The sequence below is a fragment of the Struthio camelus genome, chromosome 20 (assembly GCF_040807025.1).
Source record: "Struthio camelus isolate bStrCam1 chromosome 20, bStrCam1.hap1, whole genome shotgun sequence".
Classification (NCBI taxonomy): Eukaryota; Metazoa; Chordata; class Aves; order Struthioniformes; family Struthionidae; genus Struthio; species Struthio camelus.
In genome coordinates, this window is record NC_090961.1 from 10,828,204 (window position 1) to 10,843,397 (window position 15,194).

The 15,194-nt window shown below is 59.7% G+C and overlaps 1 protein-coding gene across 1 annotated transcript in view; it reads left to right on the forward strand.

Moving 5' to 3' along the window:
• Window positions 1-8,822: 8,822 nt before the first annotated feature.
• The window catches only part of NIBAN2 (niban apoptosis regulator 2), a 53,403-nt gene continuing 47,031 nt past the window's right edge, over window positions 8,823-15,194 (forward strand). Inside the window, exon 1 of the mRNA XM_068914360.1 lies at window positions 8,823-8,972. Coding sequence (XP_068770461.1) covers window positions 8,918-8,972 — 55 coding nt within the window. The 5' untranslated portion in view covers window positions 8,823-8,917. The remainder of the gene's footprint in view (window positions 8,973-15,194) is intronic.

Genomic DNA, 15,194 nt, shown 5'->3' on the forward strand with positions numbered 1-15,194 from the left:
GATTTTGTGACATGAGCAAGTGCCCTTAGGGAAGAGCTTAAAGCTCAGACCCCACAGTTGTTGCTCCAGCACACACACTACCAAACCTCTGGCTTTGTTGAATCCAGGAGGAGTTTTACCAGAATAAGACCAGCAAGATTCGGTCTCTAGCATCCCAAAGGGCCTGCGTTTGAGACCTCAGCCAGCAGGAGATCTGAGGGGGACAGCTGCGAGGGAGCATGTTGGTGTGCCCTCTCTGATGCCCTCTCCTGTCCAGGGGCTGCTGGCTCACAGGCAGGGTGAGTGTCTACAAAAATGTGTGTCCCTGGGGATGTTCTCCAGAATCACATGGCCAAAATGCCTAAAGGCTTCCTCTGCAAGCTAATGTTTTGCCGTTGGTTTCTGCTCTGATAGGATACATCCTTAGGCGGCATGAAGCTGGGATGCGATTTCCATCACGGCCGTGTTCATCACAGGCAAAGGCAGATTGGTGAAGGTGAACCAAAATGTTTGATGGCTTCTCATCAGACACCAAGGAAGCTGTTAGCTCCCTGCCAAATGCTTTGACTTGCCCAGGGGCCAGGACTGTGTCCGGGAGGAGATGGTTGCAGGGACAGAGAGGGCACAGCTTCATGCACTGCCGTCATCCCCAGGAACTGCAGAGCGGGAGTCTGCTCACCAGTTAAGCATCTCTGTATGGCCAGTGCTTTTTGCTGGAGGTGGTGAGGGGTGATGAAGAGAGCTGACGTGTAAGGTCCTTGCCCTTTGGGATGCCTTAAGGGGGAGCTGTGTGACTAGACAGGGATTTTGCAGGGGATCAGGAGCTTCTGAGCCCTCAGGGCTTCTGTGTCCGGGTCTGCCGCAGGGCTGCTTTGTGAGCCTAGGCTCTGTACCTCAGTTTCCTCTTTGCTCAATGAGGAAGAGCAGTCTGGCTTTGCTGGTGGGTGGCAGGACTGTGACTGAGCAGCTCAAAGCACTCAGGCATCCTTAGATGTGAGGAAAAGTGTCAATGGGAAATAACGAAGATGATAAGATTTGTTAGTAATTCTGTTAGGAGGGTGGTTGTCTGGGCAGCTGGGGCTGGTGCGTGGTGATTCGCCTCTTTGCTCTCTTCATCTCGCTTTTGGGCATGACTGGGGGTAGTGCCCGTGCAGCGGTGCCTTGGAGCAGGCACCAAGAGGAGAGGTGGTTCCTGGTTGCTTCTTCAGGAGCCTCTTGGCCCAGTATGAGCAGGTGGGTTGCAGCTCTCAGCAGCCCAGATGTGCTGAACTGGTAAGCCTTGCTGTTGGTACTGGTCACTTCCCACGCGTCCCCAGCGTCAGGAGAGACGTAGGACAAGAGGAGGAGGATGTGGGAGGGGGCAGGCTGCAGCGTTGGGGGTCCTGGTGATGATGGGAGGGGGCAGGGTGCAGCTTTGAGGGTCCTGGTGGTGCTGGGAGGGGTCAGGCTGCAGGGTTGGGGGTCCTGGCAGTGCTGGGAGGAGGCAGGGTGAAGTGTTGGGGGTCCCGGCTGTGCTGGGAGATGTCAGAGTGCTGGGAGAGCGGTGCTAAGAGGGGGCGGGATCCAGTATTGGGGGTCACAGGGGTGCTGGGAGGGGGCAGGGTGCAGCATTGGGGGTGCCGGCAGTGCTGCTGCACACGCCGAGGCAGCGGCAGCCCCCTCGGCCTCGGGTGCTCCGCCGACACCTCCGAGCCTCCTCTGCAGAGGAAGGCGTCCTCGCCAGGCGCTCCCACCGCCTCCTCCTCCAGCAACGGGGGGGGGGGGGGAGAGGGGGCTGGAAATCCCCCCCCTCCGCACGCACAGACACACGCACGCACTGGTGGGCCGAGCGCCAGCTCTCCTTCCAAGCGTGTCACTAGCTCGGGCTCCGCAGGAGGTTGCCTGTCTCGCAGCCCTGCGCACCCCCCCGGTCCCTGCCAGCACCGTGCGAGGGTGGCCCCCAGCACCCCGGTGGGCAGGGTGCCGTGCTGTCCCCAGCGCTGCGGCGGGCAGCCAGGATGCTCTGGGTGCGAGCGGGGCGTGCGGGGCCGAGAAACGGCTTTGGGTTTTCCTCACCGTTACCAGTTGCTCAGAATTGCTTCATGCAGAAACCACTTTTCCTTTCCCTGGTCCGAGTGGCAGAGCAGAGGCTGCTGTGACCCAGCACCAGGTCTTGCAAGAAGGTGATGCCCCATCCGTGCCCGGGGTTTCAGAAGCAGGGTATAACACATGGGTGAAAAAAAAAAAAAAAACCCACTGCTTGCAGCACCCCACGGCAAGGCACAGAGCTGGGGCCACATCCTGGCCTCATGCACACCCAGAATATCCTCCGGGGCCGAGATGTTTAAACCACGTCCAGGTGTTTATAGGTCCAGGTTATAGGTGCCATCAGCCTCCAGCCCCTGCCCGTGCCCTGTGCCTCTGCCAGGGCAGGAGACCGGCTCGCCGTGCCACAGGCTCCCTGCGCTGCAGGCTGCCGGGGACCAGTTATCCCAGTCCCGACCAGCAGAGGGGAATGGTGGTCCACAGGAGCCGCCCTCAGCTCCTGCACCAGTGCCTTCTGCAAGCACTGGGAGCCAGGGAGGCTCCGGGTCCCCCCCTTCAGCCCTTCCTGCTAGGGGGCTCCAGGCCACCGCCATCCCACTGCTCGCCCACGTCCAAACTTGCTTCCAGCCAAGGCCAGGCTGGGAGCTGCTCCTGCACCTCCCGCGAAAGGGTCTCCACGGTGGGCTCCGTGCCTGAGCTGCAGCTGAACCTGGGAGGTTATTGATCCTGCCCAGGCTCCAGCCCTGATTCAGCAAAGCCCGAGCTGTGGCAGCCCTGATTCAGCACTGCTTCATCTCCGTGTTATCTCGCAGCACCTGCCCCGGCGCAGTAAATCCTGCCGGAATCGCTGGCGCTTAGGGCGCATCAAGGTGCAAAACCGCACGGGGCCAGCCCGAGGAGCCCGGGGGGCAGCAGCCGCTGTTCGGCAGGGCGCAGCGGTTGCAGAGTATCTTCGGCTTTATCAGCAGAGAGTTTTACTGCCGCAGTTGCATAGCTGTTAACTGCGCCAGCACTGGTTCCTACGAAAGGGAGCAATGAGCAGTTCCCCCCCCGGCTGCCGAGCCCGAGCTGGAGGACACGTTTGCACCCTTGCCTTGGACCGACGGTGCCCTCTCCCCCGCCGTCCCACCTGAGCGTGCTGGCGGCCCAGCTCGGCGGCAGAGCCCCCTCGTCCGAAGCACTGGCGCACCTCCTGCGGCCTCTCCCCTTGCCTCCCGGGCAGCCCCGGGTGGGTTTGCGTGCGGCTGTCCCCCTGGGGACGGTGACCCCGAGCCCGGCTGTGCTGGCTGCCGGGGCCACCTGAGAGCAGCTTTCCTTACGCAGCCACGTTCACAAGGGACTGTGGCTCCCGCAAGGCACCCTGCAGCGCCCCGGGCTGCCCCTCCTGCCCTCGAACGCTCCCCACCCAAACCGATGGGGTCCCCTTGCCCATCCGGGCCGCGGTGGAAACAGATCCTCGGCGCCTGGGGTCTGTGAGAGTTAAAGGAAAACGTCGACGATTCTTTCTTATGGCAGAAAGGGAAATAAATATTTACTACGTTAAAGGCCTTATTCTGCCAACATGCCTGATTTAATGGTTGTAATAATTCGGCACGTCCTAGAGGCAGTAAGCGGCTAGGAACAGCCTTTTCTAGGTGCTGCTACTGAAAGGTCAGGTTTCACGCTGGGTTACGCGCGGGAAAATCCAGGAGGAGAAAGGCAGAGGTGTTTCTACCCGCACCGGTACCTAAGGCAGGGCGGCGAGCTGCGGCGCGCGCTGGGCTCCAGCGAGGGCTGAGGAGACGCCTGCAGTGATTTGCCGGTCGGGGTGGCCTCGGGCAGGGGCACGCTGCACACGGAGCGCTCTGCTGATGCAAGGGCTCGCTGGGCTCGCTGCCGCGGTAGCCACGCTCCTAGACAGCTGGCTGGAATCGTGAGATCATGTATTCTCCCAGACTGCGTTCAACGGGAAAATGCCTTGATTTAGAAACTAGTTTGTCCAACAGATAATTCAGCCCGCTCCAGACTGATAAGCACTATTTACATCTGTTTAGTGGTATGTAATTAGCTGTGATGATTAGACTCTTTATCACAGTGTAATTTTTTTTTTAAAAAAATCCGCATCTGCATTGTCTGTAAGCGGAGGGGAAGGGGAGGGAGGCTGCGTAAAGCCGGGGCCGTGGGCTGGGGGTCGCAGCAGAGCACAGGGCCCGGCAAGAGGCCTGGCACGCGCGGAGCCGGCTTTGGCATCCCCGCTGCTCAGGATGCACCGTGTTTGCCTTCGCCCCGGTAACTGCTGCGACCCCTGGGGTTTGTTAGCTTCTCTGGTGCAGGAGGCGAAGCCGGACCCGAGGGCATCTCTAGCCAGCCGTGAATCGGCTCACGAGAGCTGCGCCGGCCTCCCGGAGCGGAGGAGGCCGGGAGGGACCCCGTGAAGGAGAGCGGGGTGACACCTGCCCAGGCGGGTCCCGGGGACCGGCGGCACTGGCAGGAGGCAGGGGACGGGGCGGCTGCCTGTCCTGGGCACAGGCACCCCCGAACGGCGCGGAGCGGGCTCCCCGCTAAGCGCTCGCTGCCGAGACACGAGCAAGAGCAGGATGGGAGAAGGCAGCGTTTATTCTTAATGACGGAGGACGGAGAAAAACCCCAAAACAGTGGAAGAAGTCTGTTAGTACTTGGTTCTACAGCAAGTAGCTGGGGGGGGAAAAAAAGTGTTTTGAACCGTTTTTGGAGAAAAGGATCTGTTTGCTTCCTTCTTTGTTTCTTCTCCTTTTCTTTATTTTTCCCTAAGGTGAGATGGAAGAGAAGGAAAATGGGAAAAAGTGAAAAAACCAAGCAGTTCTCTAGCTAACAGCACCGAAGATGCTGGCTTCCCCAGGAACCGGCGCATCACGGGCGAACGCGGTGTGGCTTCTCCAGCGTCTAATAAACGCTGAGCTATCCGGCACCGTTCCCTGCGCAGTCTCCCTCCCCTGCCCTGCTGCCTGAGACGTTGGAGGGAGACCACAAGCCCCCGGAGGTGTCCAACCTCCTGCTAGGTCGGGGGAACGGGCCAGATTTCGGGTGTTGTGGGGGGAGCGTGGCTCCCACCCGCACACGCTCTCTTCGTCAGGGACCGGGCTAACGACCCTCTCTGTGCTCTTCTCCTGGGAAAAGTAGTATTTCCCACCTGCTGCTGCCCCCAGAGCTTTCCCAGAGGTGAAACAGGTCTGCTTTGCCCATCGCTTTCATCCTCAGGCACCGAATGGGGTGCCCGGAGCCGAGGAAACCCTGTCCAGAAACTCGCGTGGGAACGACTGGACGGGGGGGGGAATCGGCGGAGAAGCGGTTCAAGTGCCATCGCTGCTGAATTCGGAGCCTCCGAAACCCTTCCCGTCAGATAAAGCGTCTTTATTTTAACCCCCCGAGGATGAAGCAATGGAGCACGTCTGGAGCTGGGCTACTGACCGAGCGTTGCGTCACCGGCAGCGACGATAACGGTGCAGGGATGGTGCAGGGATTCATTTACAGGTGGTTGTTCTAGATACATAACACCACCTATGTGGTCCCATCTCTATTTACATGCTATTTCTGCTTACTACAGATATAACCTTCCTGTTTACAAATCAACAGTATCAGTGCTTTCTGGTTTTAACCTCTTAAATAGGTTTTTTTTTCCTATTTAAGAAATATGTCAACAGAAGAGACAGGTAAGTGGCTCGATGCGTAGTGCTGCAATGCTTCTGTGGACTGATTTTTCAAAAATAGGAATATTTTAGTATTTATTTCATCTCCTTAACAGGACTCTTGTGTGCTACCTAAATTATATACCACACTGTTCTTTTTAATGAATAAATTTTGCTAATACTGAAGTTATTATTGTAGATGTTTACATTTTATTCAATTTAATTTTATTTGGGGGGGGGAGGGGAATATATTTCCCCCACCTTAGGAATTTCCAGATGTTCTATAACATCTGTAAACCGGATTTTTGAATGAATTCAGAGCTCGACTCCTTGGGGATCAACGCTAGAGAAAGTGTTTAAAAGCCTCCAATGGAACAATTTTCTATTGGAAATGAGATTTTGCCGAAAGCAAATTTCCCATGAGGATCTGCTGATTTCAGCAACGTTTTGGTCAGGGAAACAAGCTGCAAACAAGCATGTTGGTAAGGGTAAAGCATTCTTATGGGGCATTTCAAAGAGAAAAAGGTAAATCCTCTGGTTTTGAAATGACTTTCTATCCAAAATGACCTTGAGTGGCAAGAAATGTGTAAAAACAAAAACTGCTGATGTTGAAAAGTTTGAATGTTATCGAGGCAAAAGACTTCAACTGCCTTAAACTACTCCCAGAAATTATGGTTTTTATGGGGCATGTCCATGGTGCTGCTCAGAAGACAGTAACGCTGGAAACCGCCAGCCCTTCCCCTGGGAACGTGGTTCCCACGTGCCCAGCCGGTATCCGCGCTTTCCGCTGTCGCCAGTCCGTCTGGAGACGCCGGCCCCGGTGGCACGAGCCCGCGCCGCCAGCCCCCGGGGCGGCCGAGGCGGTGGGCGCGCATGCAGAGGACCCCAAGGAAATCCCAGCCTCGGCGACCTGCAGCTCCCGGCAGGATCCACCACTGCTGGCTCCCGCCGGGGCTGTGCACGGAGGGCTGGTTCCCGGCTGCGGGACACGCGGGTGCTTGGAGACCCCGTGGCTCGGGGCACCCTCTCGGCACGGCTGCGCTGCGCCAGCACAACGGGCGGCCGGTTCCTGCACGCTTCGAGCAGGGTTGGCCCTGACACGGCTAGGAAAACAGCAGCCAACGTCCTGCTCGCTCCTCGGCCTCATGCCGAGGGCTTGGCTTCACAAAAGCCTGGCCGGGGAGCACCCACGTCCCTCGTCGCCCTACGGAAACGGATGGTGCAAGCAGCGTCTGCATGCCCATCTGCTGGGGGGCACCGCGGTACCCTGGCCCCGCAGCACCCCTGCGCGTGCTGCCCACCCAGTGCGGTGGGTATCGGTGTCAGGCGGGTGGTGGATGCTGTTTTGGGCTGGTTTTGCTGGCAGGGAGAGGTGTGAGCAGCCTCCTGGTCCCCTGAGCCTGGCAGCCTGCAGCAGGCCAAGAGGAGTTATTTCAGGCTGCATAAACAGGATGCTTCACGCACACAGCAAGCTCCTCGGCTGGCCACCTCCACTCCTCCCTCCCACCTCGGGGTAAACACTGCAGCCCAGAAAAAGACTCGCAGCACAACCTCAGAGCCATTTCCACCCGGAGCTGGGTTGAAGCTAGCCAAACAACCTGGCTGTGGTTGAGTGGAGTTTGGCCCAGCCCAGCCTGGGGTCTCTGGGGTCTGGAAACCGCTGGGAACCAGAGCGATCCCAAGGCATGTTGCACCTCGGGAGCATAGCAGCACTTCCCTCAAGACCGCCCTGCTGTAGGGAAGAGCCTGAACTTTCTGGCCACACCGCCTCATCCTCCTCTGCCTCCTCCTCTTCCTCCCTTGGTCACACCCCTGGCTGCTCTCTGTGCCCAGGGGTATGAGGACAGACAGCGCACATCCCTTCCTCCAGCTCCGGGATCCTGCCCAGCGATCCTGCGAAGACTGTTTCCGTCTGTTGCTCTCAGGAGGGAGCTGAAAGGAGCTGCAGCAACAGCAAAGGAAGGAGGAGCTCTTCCACCGCTTCCTCCAGCTCACAGGCTCTGGCTGCTTCGCTTTTATAAAACCCTGGTCACCAGAGCCCTGTTGAGCAGCCTGAGGTCAAGGAGGGCCTGGGAACCGACCCCTTCCACCAAGCAGTGTTGCCCCATGAGTCCAGCCAGGCAATTTGCAGCCCCGGTGATGTGCGTGCAAGGGAGGATTTTGCTGGATTGACAGGGGAGTGTTGTTAGTGGTTCCAGTGGTGCCCGTCTGAGTGTGCCCTGAGCGTCCCCTTCCCCTCCCCTGGTGATGCTGATGGATCTGGGAGATGCTGGCACCCTCCCAGCTTTACCCACCCCCAGGGCAGAGGGAGCGTGGGGTCGAGCAGCTCCCGTTCCAGCATCCGTGGCCAGGGAGCGTTTTGATACAGCTTAAGTTTTCCCACCCCCAACTTGACTATGAGCAAAGCTGCCCAGAGGCCTCAGGAGGGAGAGGCGCCCCTCTCCTGTCCTCCCACTCCGTGCGGCCGGTGCGCCCGGCTCCCACGGCCTCCCTCCCCTGCGAGGCACGCCTTGGCACCAACAGGAGCTCAAGGTTGAGGTTTTACGAGGACTTGGGCGTGAGTGCGCAGGTAGGAAGGGAGGAGCCGGTGTTGCAATCGCCCCGTGAAGCAATGTCAGGAGCGGGAGCTGGTGCCAAGAAAGAGCTAGTTTGCCTGGTGCCAGCAGTGAGGCAGCCGTACGAGCTGGCTGCTGTGTCTAGCAGCGTGTGGCGGTGGTGGGGGGTGACAGCAGCGCTCCGGTGCATTTGGGAATCGTGGGGTTTTGGGGAGTGGGGGGGGGAATCTCCCCAACTCTGAGTGCAGCCCACAGCCAGCTCCGTGCGGCGGCACAAATGCACCCCTCTGCCGAGAAGAGGCTCCCTTGTCCTTCCGCCGGCCCCCGAGCGCTTAAAAGCACCTCGTTAGCGGGGAGGGGGGGGGGTCCAGGTGCGCCGAGCCGGCCGCGCTCCTCCGCCCGGCGGTGACGGTGCTGGTGCGGCTGCTGCGCGGGGCGCGGCCGGGCGGCGCGGAGGGAGGGTCCGGGGGAGGCTCCGCGCTCAGAGCCGGGGCCGCCCGCCCGCGCCGGGAGACCTGGCGCTGCCCATGGGGCGCCGCGCTGCCTGACCCGGCCGCGGGCCGACGCTGCCCGCCCGCTCCGCTCCGCCCCGCTGCGCCGCGCTCCGCTCCGCGCCGCGCCCCGCTCCGCGCTCCGCTCCGCGCTCCGCTCCGCGCCCCGGGACGCGCCGCTCGCCGCCGGGCGCCGCGGGCTTGCGCCGCCGCTCGCCTCGCCATGGGCGATGTGGTCTCCAGCCACCTGGACGAGGGCCGCCGGCAGCACATCGCAGGTGAGCGCCCGGCACGCCGCGCCGCTTCTCCCTCCCCTCCCGTCCCATCGCTGCGGCCGGGCAGGGGCGAGCTGCGGGTGGGAAGCCTTCTCCTGCCCCCCCCCCCCGCCCCGTCGGGCAAAACACTAAGCCAGCGTTTTGTGCTCTGCCCGTCCCTCTGCCCCCCGCCCCCCAGGGGACACGGAGCGTATGCAACCCCCTGCCCCGGTTGGGCATCTTGGGAGCCCCCCCGCTGCCTGTTTCCCCCCCTGTCTCAGCGGCGATCGGGCTTTAAACAGCCTCAAACTTTTTTTTTTTTTTTTTTTTTTTGCCGATGTACCACGTTGCAGTTCCCCTGTGTTTTGCCTCCTCCCTGTCCCGTTGCTGGAAGCCGCCTGTCTGTGCAAAGGGTGGGGGGGACACACAAGGTGTCTGTCTGCCTCCCAAGTGAAAGGCTCGGTTGTGCGGGGGTGTTTGTGTTGGCTCCGGGGACAAAGAGTGTGTTAAAGCGCTGAGCTTCTCCCGGGCTGCGGGTAGGGAAGGGGAGGGAGAGGCTGGCAAGCTGGGTCCTGCGCGCCAGCAGGGAAACCACAGACAACACGGCCTCGAAGGGGCTTGCTCATGCTGGGCCCGAAGTTGAACTTTTCTCCTCCCTCCCAGGGCTGAGGGATCCCTGGGGAAGCCCCCAAGGGCTCGGGTGGAGGACCGTCAGGCTGCGCTCCTGGGGCGCTCTGGGTCTGCCCTGGTGCGGGCAGGACGCAGCAGTCCTGCTGCCGCCGTGGGGAGAGTGGGATCCTGCGAGGGCCACAATGTGGTCATTGAAAGCCCAGCCTCTCCTCCGGCCATCGCGGGCCGCAGCGTCTGCCCTAAAGTGCCCCTGGCCTCGAGTGCAGGATGTCTGATTAGTCCTGCCTGAGATTTGCTGAACGTGGGATTATGGCTTCTGTACAGTCATGGTTTTGTGCGACGCGACAGCGGAGGGGACGGCCGAGGGAGGGGAAGGCTGCTAATCGGTGCCTGCAGTCACTCGTGTGACCCTGGCAAGTGGGGTCACCCCGCTGTTGAGTCGCTGTGACTCGGGCTCTGTTCCTGCCTGCTCTCCTTGCGCCGGGTTTCGTCACTTGTGATGAGGACGCCTTCGTTGCCCAGGCCTCCCAAGTGGTGGGACTTGACCTCCAAGCCCTTTCTTTCTCAGGCTTCAATTACAGCTTCCCAGGCTGATTGAGCCTGCAGAAAACCCTCCCCTGACCCCCCCCCCCAAAGTCGCACCTAGTCAGGTGGCACGGAGGAGGGTGGCTGAGTATAGGACCTTGTGTGTGTTATAACAAGCTCAAGTGCTTGGGAATTCTCAGTATTTTCGAGGTGGTTCTGCCATATCTTTTCTCTGTGTCCGTCATAAAGTAACATGAATGGCTCTGAAGTCCTTATTCTCAAGGACTTTCTAATTGAGGCTGGTGAACCAGAAGAAACACTCTCTGCGTGCCAAGGTACAGCTCCCTAAATGGCGTATTACAGCTGCCACGATATCAAAGGCTCCTGCTCTGACTCGCCGTTGCGTTGCTGAACGCGGAGGACTTGCTGACTTGCCGCTTACGGCAGAGCGTTGTCCCGCTGGCCAGGCTGAGCCTTCCTCCGGCCGGCTCGCAGGAATGCTTGCGTGGTATGTGGCTCAGCGGGACTGCAGCAGGTTTGCAAGCTTTCAAGGAGAGCTTTTAACAAGCTGTCGGTTTTCTTATTGCATAGTTAAAGCTAGACTTGTCTAATCTCTCTGTGTCTGCAACAGGACCCAGCTAAGCCGCCTTGTGTCTTCACTAAACACTGTGTTGAAATACTGTCTCTCTCTAGCACGCTCGGGTCCAAAGCACATCCCGTATCTCCCTTTAACTTGCTGATTCTATGTAACGAAACCACTCCATGTTCAAGAGTGTAGACTTACTCCTAAAGAGTCCGTGAAATAAAACCAGGAAAAGCAAGGCTGAGATTCAGCTGGATTTTGCTATGGAGGAGTCTGTCTCTCTGCTGGGCCAGAAACGTAGGCTTCTGCCAGGCAGGACTGAACGGTTTCACCTTGTTAGGGACCAAGCTGTAGGTTTCGGCCCATACTCTGGGGGTCCTGGGGGCTGTAGATGTTTTTTCAGGGGCCTGTGAAATAGGATTGTGATCGTGCTTGTACATGTTCTGTGCCAAGCTACAGCTCTGAAGTTTCGGGGTGTGTTTGTGGGGAGGGGGGGAAGGAACAACCTGTACTGGGAAACTTCCCTGGGCCCACCTACTGGGAAGGGCTGGAGCCCACTGGTTTAGATAAACACCTCTCCGCTTTGCGATCTGGGCTCCTCGCTGGGTAAAAAACCTGCAGAGATGGGAGGGGCCGTAACCAAACAGGCATGGCACAACTTGCTGTCAGGCATGCAGAGCGACTCGTCGGGAAAAACGCAGGGTTTTCCTTCTAGCTTGGCCTGTTCTTCGCTGCTGCTGCTCCTACCAGCCCCCAAAACACCAGTCGGAGAGGGGAGGGCGTCTCTGCAAGGCTCGGGTCAGGGCAGCGCTCGGCCAGCTCCATGCGCTGCTGCCCTGACGGCTTATTAACGAGTTGCCGGAAACGTGCTGTCGTAAGATGCGGCGCTGTTAGCTGGTTCCCAAGTGCTGGGACTGTCTGGGTTTACGCAGAGCCCTCAAGGAGTTGGCGTCCTCCCCGGGAAAGCTGTGCGCGCCCCGACGGTGCCCGGGCTGAGGCCTTGGCTCCTGCCTGCTGCGGGAGCGTAGCTCCGGTGTGAAGAGCTGCTGCCTTGCCCTGGCCTTGTGCTTTGCTCTTTCCACCCTGGCAGGAGAAGCCGTGTGCTCAGATGGGGACCTCCATCCAGTCCACCCTTCGAGCAGATTGGAGCCTGCAGTTGGGCTAAAAACAACAGGAAGGAGATGACCAGCCTTCCCACACTGTGCAGCCCCCACTGTGTGGAGACCTCTGGAGTAGAAGCCATGTTGAGCTGGTCCCATGCCCTGTCTCAGCCTGCGCAGAGGTGGCTGAGGTGAGGCCGATGCCAGTGTCCCATGGAGGTCACCAGTTGAACGAGCATGTGACTTGCTTGCTAGCAGCTCAGTACCAGGGTCTTTTCTCCCTCTGCTTTGGGAGCATAGTCCTTGGCTGGCAGGGGCTCAGCCTCATCCGATGTGCTACACTGGCCACATGCAGAGCAGGAGAGGCAGATCTGCACCCTGTGTTCTTGCTCTCTGAGCAGACATGCAAGCAGTGTCCTTGACACAGTACCGGCAAGTCCTGGCCCAGGCTCCCAGCTGCTCTGGTGCTCACAGGGCAACCACAGCGTTCTGCCATTGCTGAGGAGACGTGATTCAAGCCAGGGTGGTTTTTGGGCAGTGCTGCCCCCAGCTCCCTGCCACCCTCGTTCTTTGGGGTCTCTGCAGCCATGTGCAGGCCTGGGGAGCTGCAATGATGAAGGAGCTGGTAAGCGCTTCCTTCTGCTGCCCTGCTTCAGCACGGCAGCCTCCAGCATGGGGAAGGTATGGTCGGACATCGTCTTGGCCTGAGTCACTGAAGCCTGTTTGCCAACACCCTTTGGCTGCCCTCCTCCTCCTCTTCTCTGTGGGTTTGCAGTTGCTCCTGACTTGCTCCACTGGCTGGAGCAGGCACTATCTCTGCCTGCCTTGTGCAAGGAGCCCTGACTGAAGCACAGGCTGGTGCGTGGCCATTGTCAGCCAAGCACAGGGGTTCAGGGGTGGCTGGAGTGGAGTATCCTGCCAAGGCTCCCATGAAAGAAGTGCCTTGGTTTTTTACACAGTCGCCTTCTCTGCCCAGGCTAATAAGGGGCTGGGGTGGAGGATGTCATGGATGTGGAGACAGCAGGACTTGGTGTCCTGCAGACCGGTTGCTGTGCTTCGTGTCCTGTGCATGTGGGCTGTGCTGGCGCTGCCCCATCCAGATAACAAATTGCATGTGGCTACGTCATAGCCAGCTTCTTAACCCAGCAGTCTGGCTGGCTGGGAGGAGCTGGGGCCTGGGCTGACAGAGCTGCAACACAGCCTGGCTCTGTGCTGCCAGGGGTGCCTATGGGTGGCACCGCTCGGCAGGGGCCCAGGGCTGCAGGAGGCTGGGGCAAATGCTGCGGAGATGCTAGTGTCTCTGTGACCAGAAGGATGGGGAAGTCAGAGGCAGCACAGGGAGGGTCCCTGTGAGCTCAGACACTGTTCTGGCAACCCCTGTGAGTCTCCAGCCCATTAATTGCTAAATAAACCAGCTGTTAATTCAGGGAGGGACAGGGTTGGGCTTCCTGCAGGCACCAGCCCACACAGCTTTGGTGAAGGTGGTATTGGGCCTCCCTATCCATGCTGAACCCATGGCCTTTACGCTCAAACAAGGCTTGTCCCAGCCCTCAGCTCTCCTTGGGGCAGGCAGGGTGGGATTTCACATACCTGCTGGGGAGCAACAAGAGTAAAACATCCAGGACTGAGCTCTGTCTGCACTGGTGATGGTGTCCGTGGCCTCGGAGGTGTCCCAAGAGGTGATGCTGGGATGGGCAGTCTCTCCCTGCCCACCGTGGCCAAACTCCAGTCCACAAGGGCTCTGGGTCCCTGCTGGTGCTGGACATCGTTGCTGCACAGCCGAGCTCGCGTAGGGGTGCAATCCCCTCTGATCTGCCTGCAGCACTGGCTCGAGGCAGGCACCGAGGGGACCTCTGCTCTGTGCGGCCGGGACAGGCTGCAAGGTCTGGTCGGGAGCTGCTCAGTAAATGCCGAAACCCAGCTCGCTGCAAGATGCCTTGGGGAGGTTCAAGGAGGTTGTTGAAAGCTGCCTGGCTGCTGGGACTGAGGGATCAGCTAGCTGTCACTCAGGGGGGCTCGCTGCAGGAGCAGGAAGGGGCTTGCTGCGGCTTCCTTAAATGTGACGCTCGTTTCCTAGAGTTGGTCGCAGATTATCTCCAGCCAGCGGGGGAGGCTGTTGCTGATGGTGACAGGCCCCAGGCTTGGTTTTGAGGCAGTAACTTGGGCTTAAACCCTAAATCAACCTCAAGGCAGTGGATTAATGCAGCGAGCTGGTGTGAGCAAAGGCTACTCGGCCAGTGTGACAAAGCTGGGACCTTCCATGGGCTCGATCGTCCTTGGCTGGAGCATGAGGCAGGATGTGTGGTTTTGAGTTGAGCAAAGGCCTGGGATGTCCTGGATCAGCTGTGAAATGTACTGTGCGTTTGGGAAGGTCGAGAGGTTTCTCTTAATGAAGTGTGCCTCTTCTTTCATGGTGGAAATAAATAACTCCCACGGCGTGTCGGGACCTCCTGCCAAAGGCAAATGGCTGTTTTTGGCAAGCTGGGGCTTACGCAGCAGCCGTCGTGTTTGGGCACGGGGCTTGCGCGGAGGCAGCGTGTCGGGGCAGGGGGAACCTGGCGGCTTCGCGCTAGGGCTGCAGGGGCCTCTCGTGCCGTCAGCCTGGCGGGTCCCTTCCCACGTGGGCAGGAGGCGGGAGTCCTCCTGGCCCTGCCTGCACCCCCGTGCTGAGCCCTGGGGAAGAGCCTGCTCCTGGCTCATGCTGCCTTCATTCCCTGGCGGGGCCGATAACCCATCTCCTGCAGGGCGCCTGATGCTGTCCTCCCTCAACCAGCACTTAGTCAAAGCCTGTGCTGGAGGAGCATTGGTGGTGGGGCTGGAGCAAGGGTAGGTCCTGGCTCCCTGGAGCCTGTTTTCAGGCCTCACTTGCTTTGAGCGAGCTGGGACAGCAGTGCCGGCTCCCTCTGTTCCTTGCCTGTCCCACATCGCACCTGGGTCTGGCTGATGCGGATGTCCAGCCCTGGGCCTGGATCACCCGTATCCAAGGGATCTGAGCCCCCAGCAGCAGTGCTGGGAGCCCTGGTGCTGGCGGGTGGCAGATCCCTGCCACAGGGGCTAGGGAGGGCACCGAGGAGGGCACCATGCCCTGCCAGCTGGAGCAGGGACCTGCGCTGGATGCTGCTGCCCTTTCCCTTTAAAAAGGGGGAAAAGGTGGAGTTTATTCCTTCCTCCCCATCCAGTGCTGCAAAAGGCTCAGGAGGAGGAAGCCTGTTTGCAGTGAGTGGTTCTGCTGTGGCCTTTCCTCCTGTGCTGGCTCCCCTGGCACCGGGCGCTGCATGCGGCATGGGGCAGCGGCACTGGTGCCTGGCACATCCAAGGGCTGAGCTCGGGAGGGGACAGAGCTGCTCGCACAGTGTCACCAGCCTCATCCACATGATGAACTGCAGCAAAGAGCCTCGCTGTTGCCGT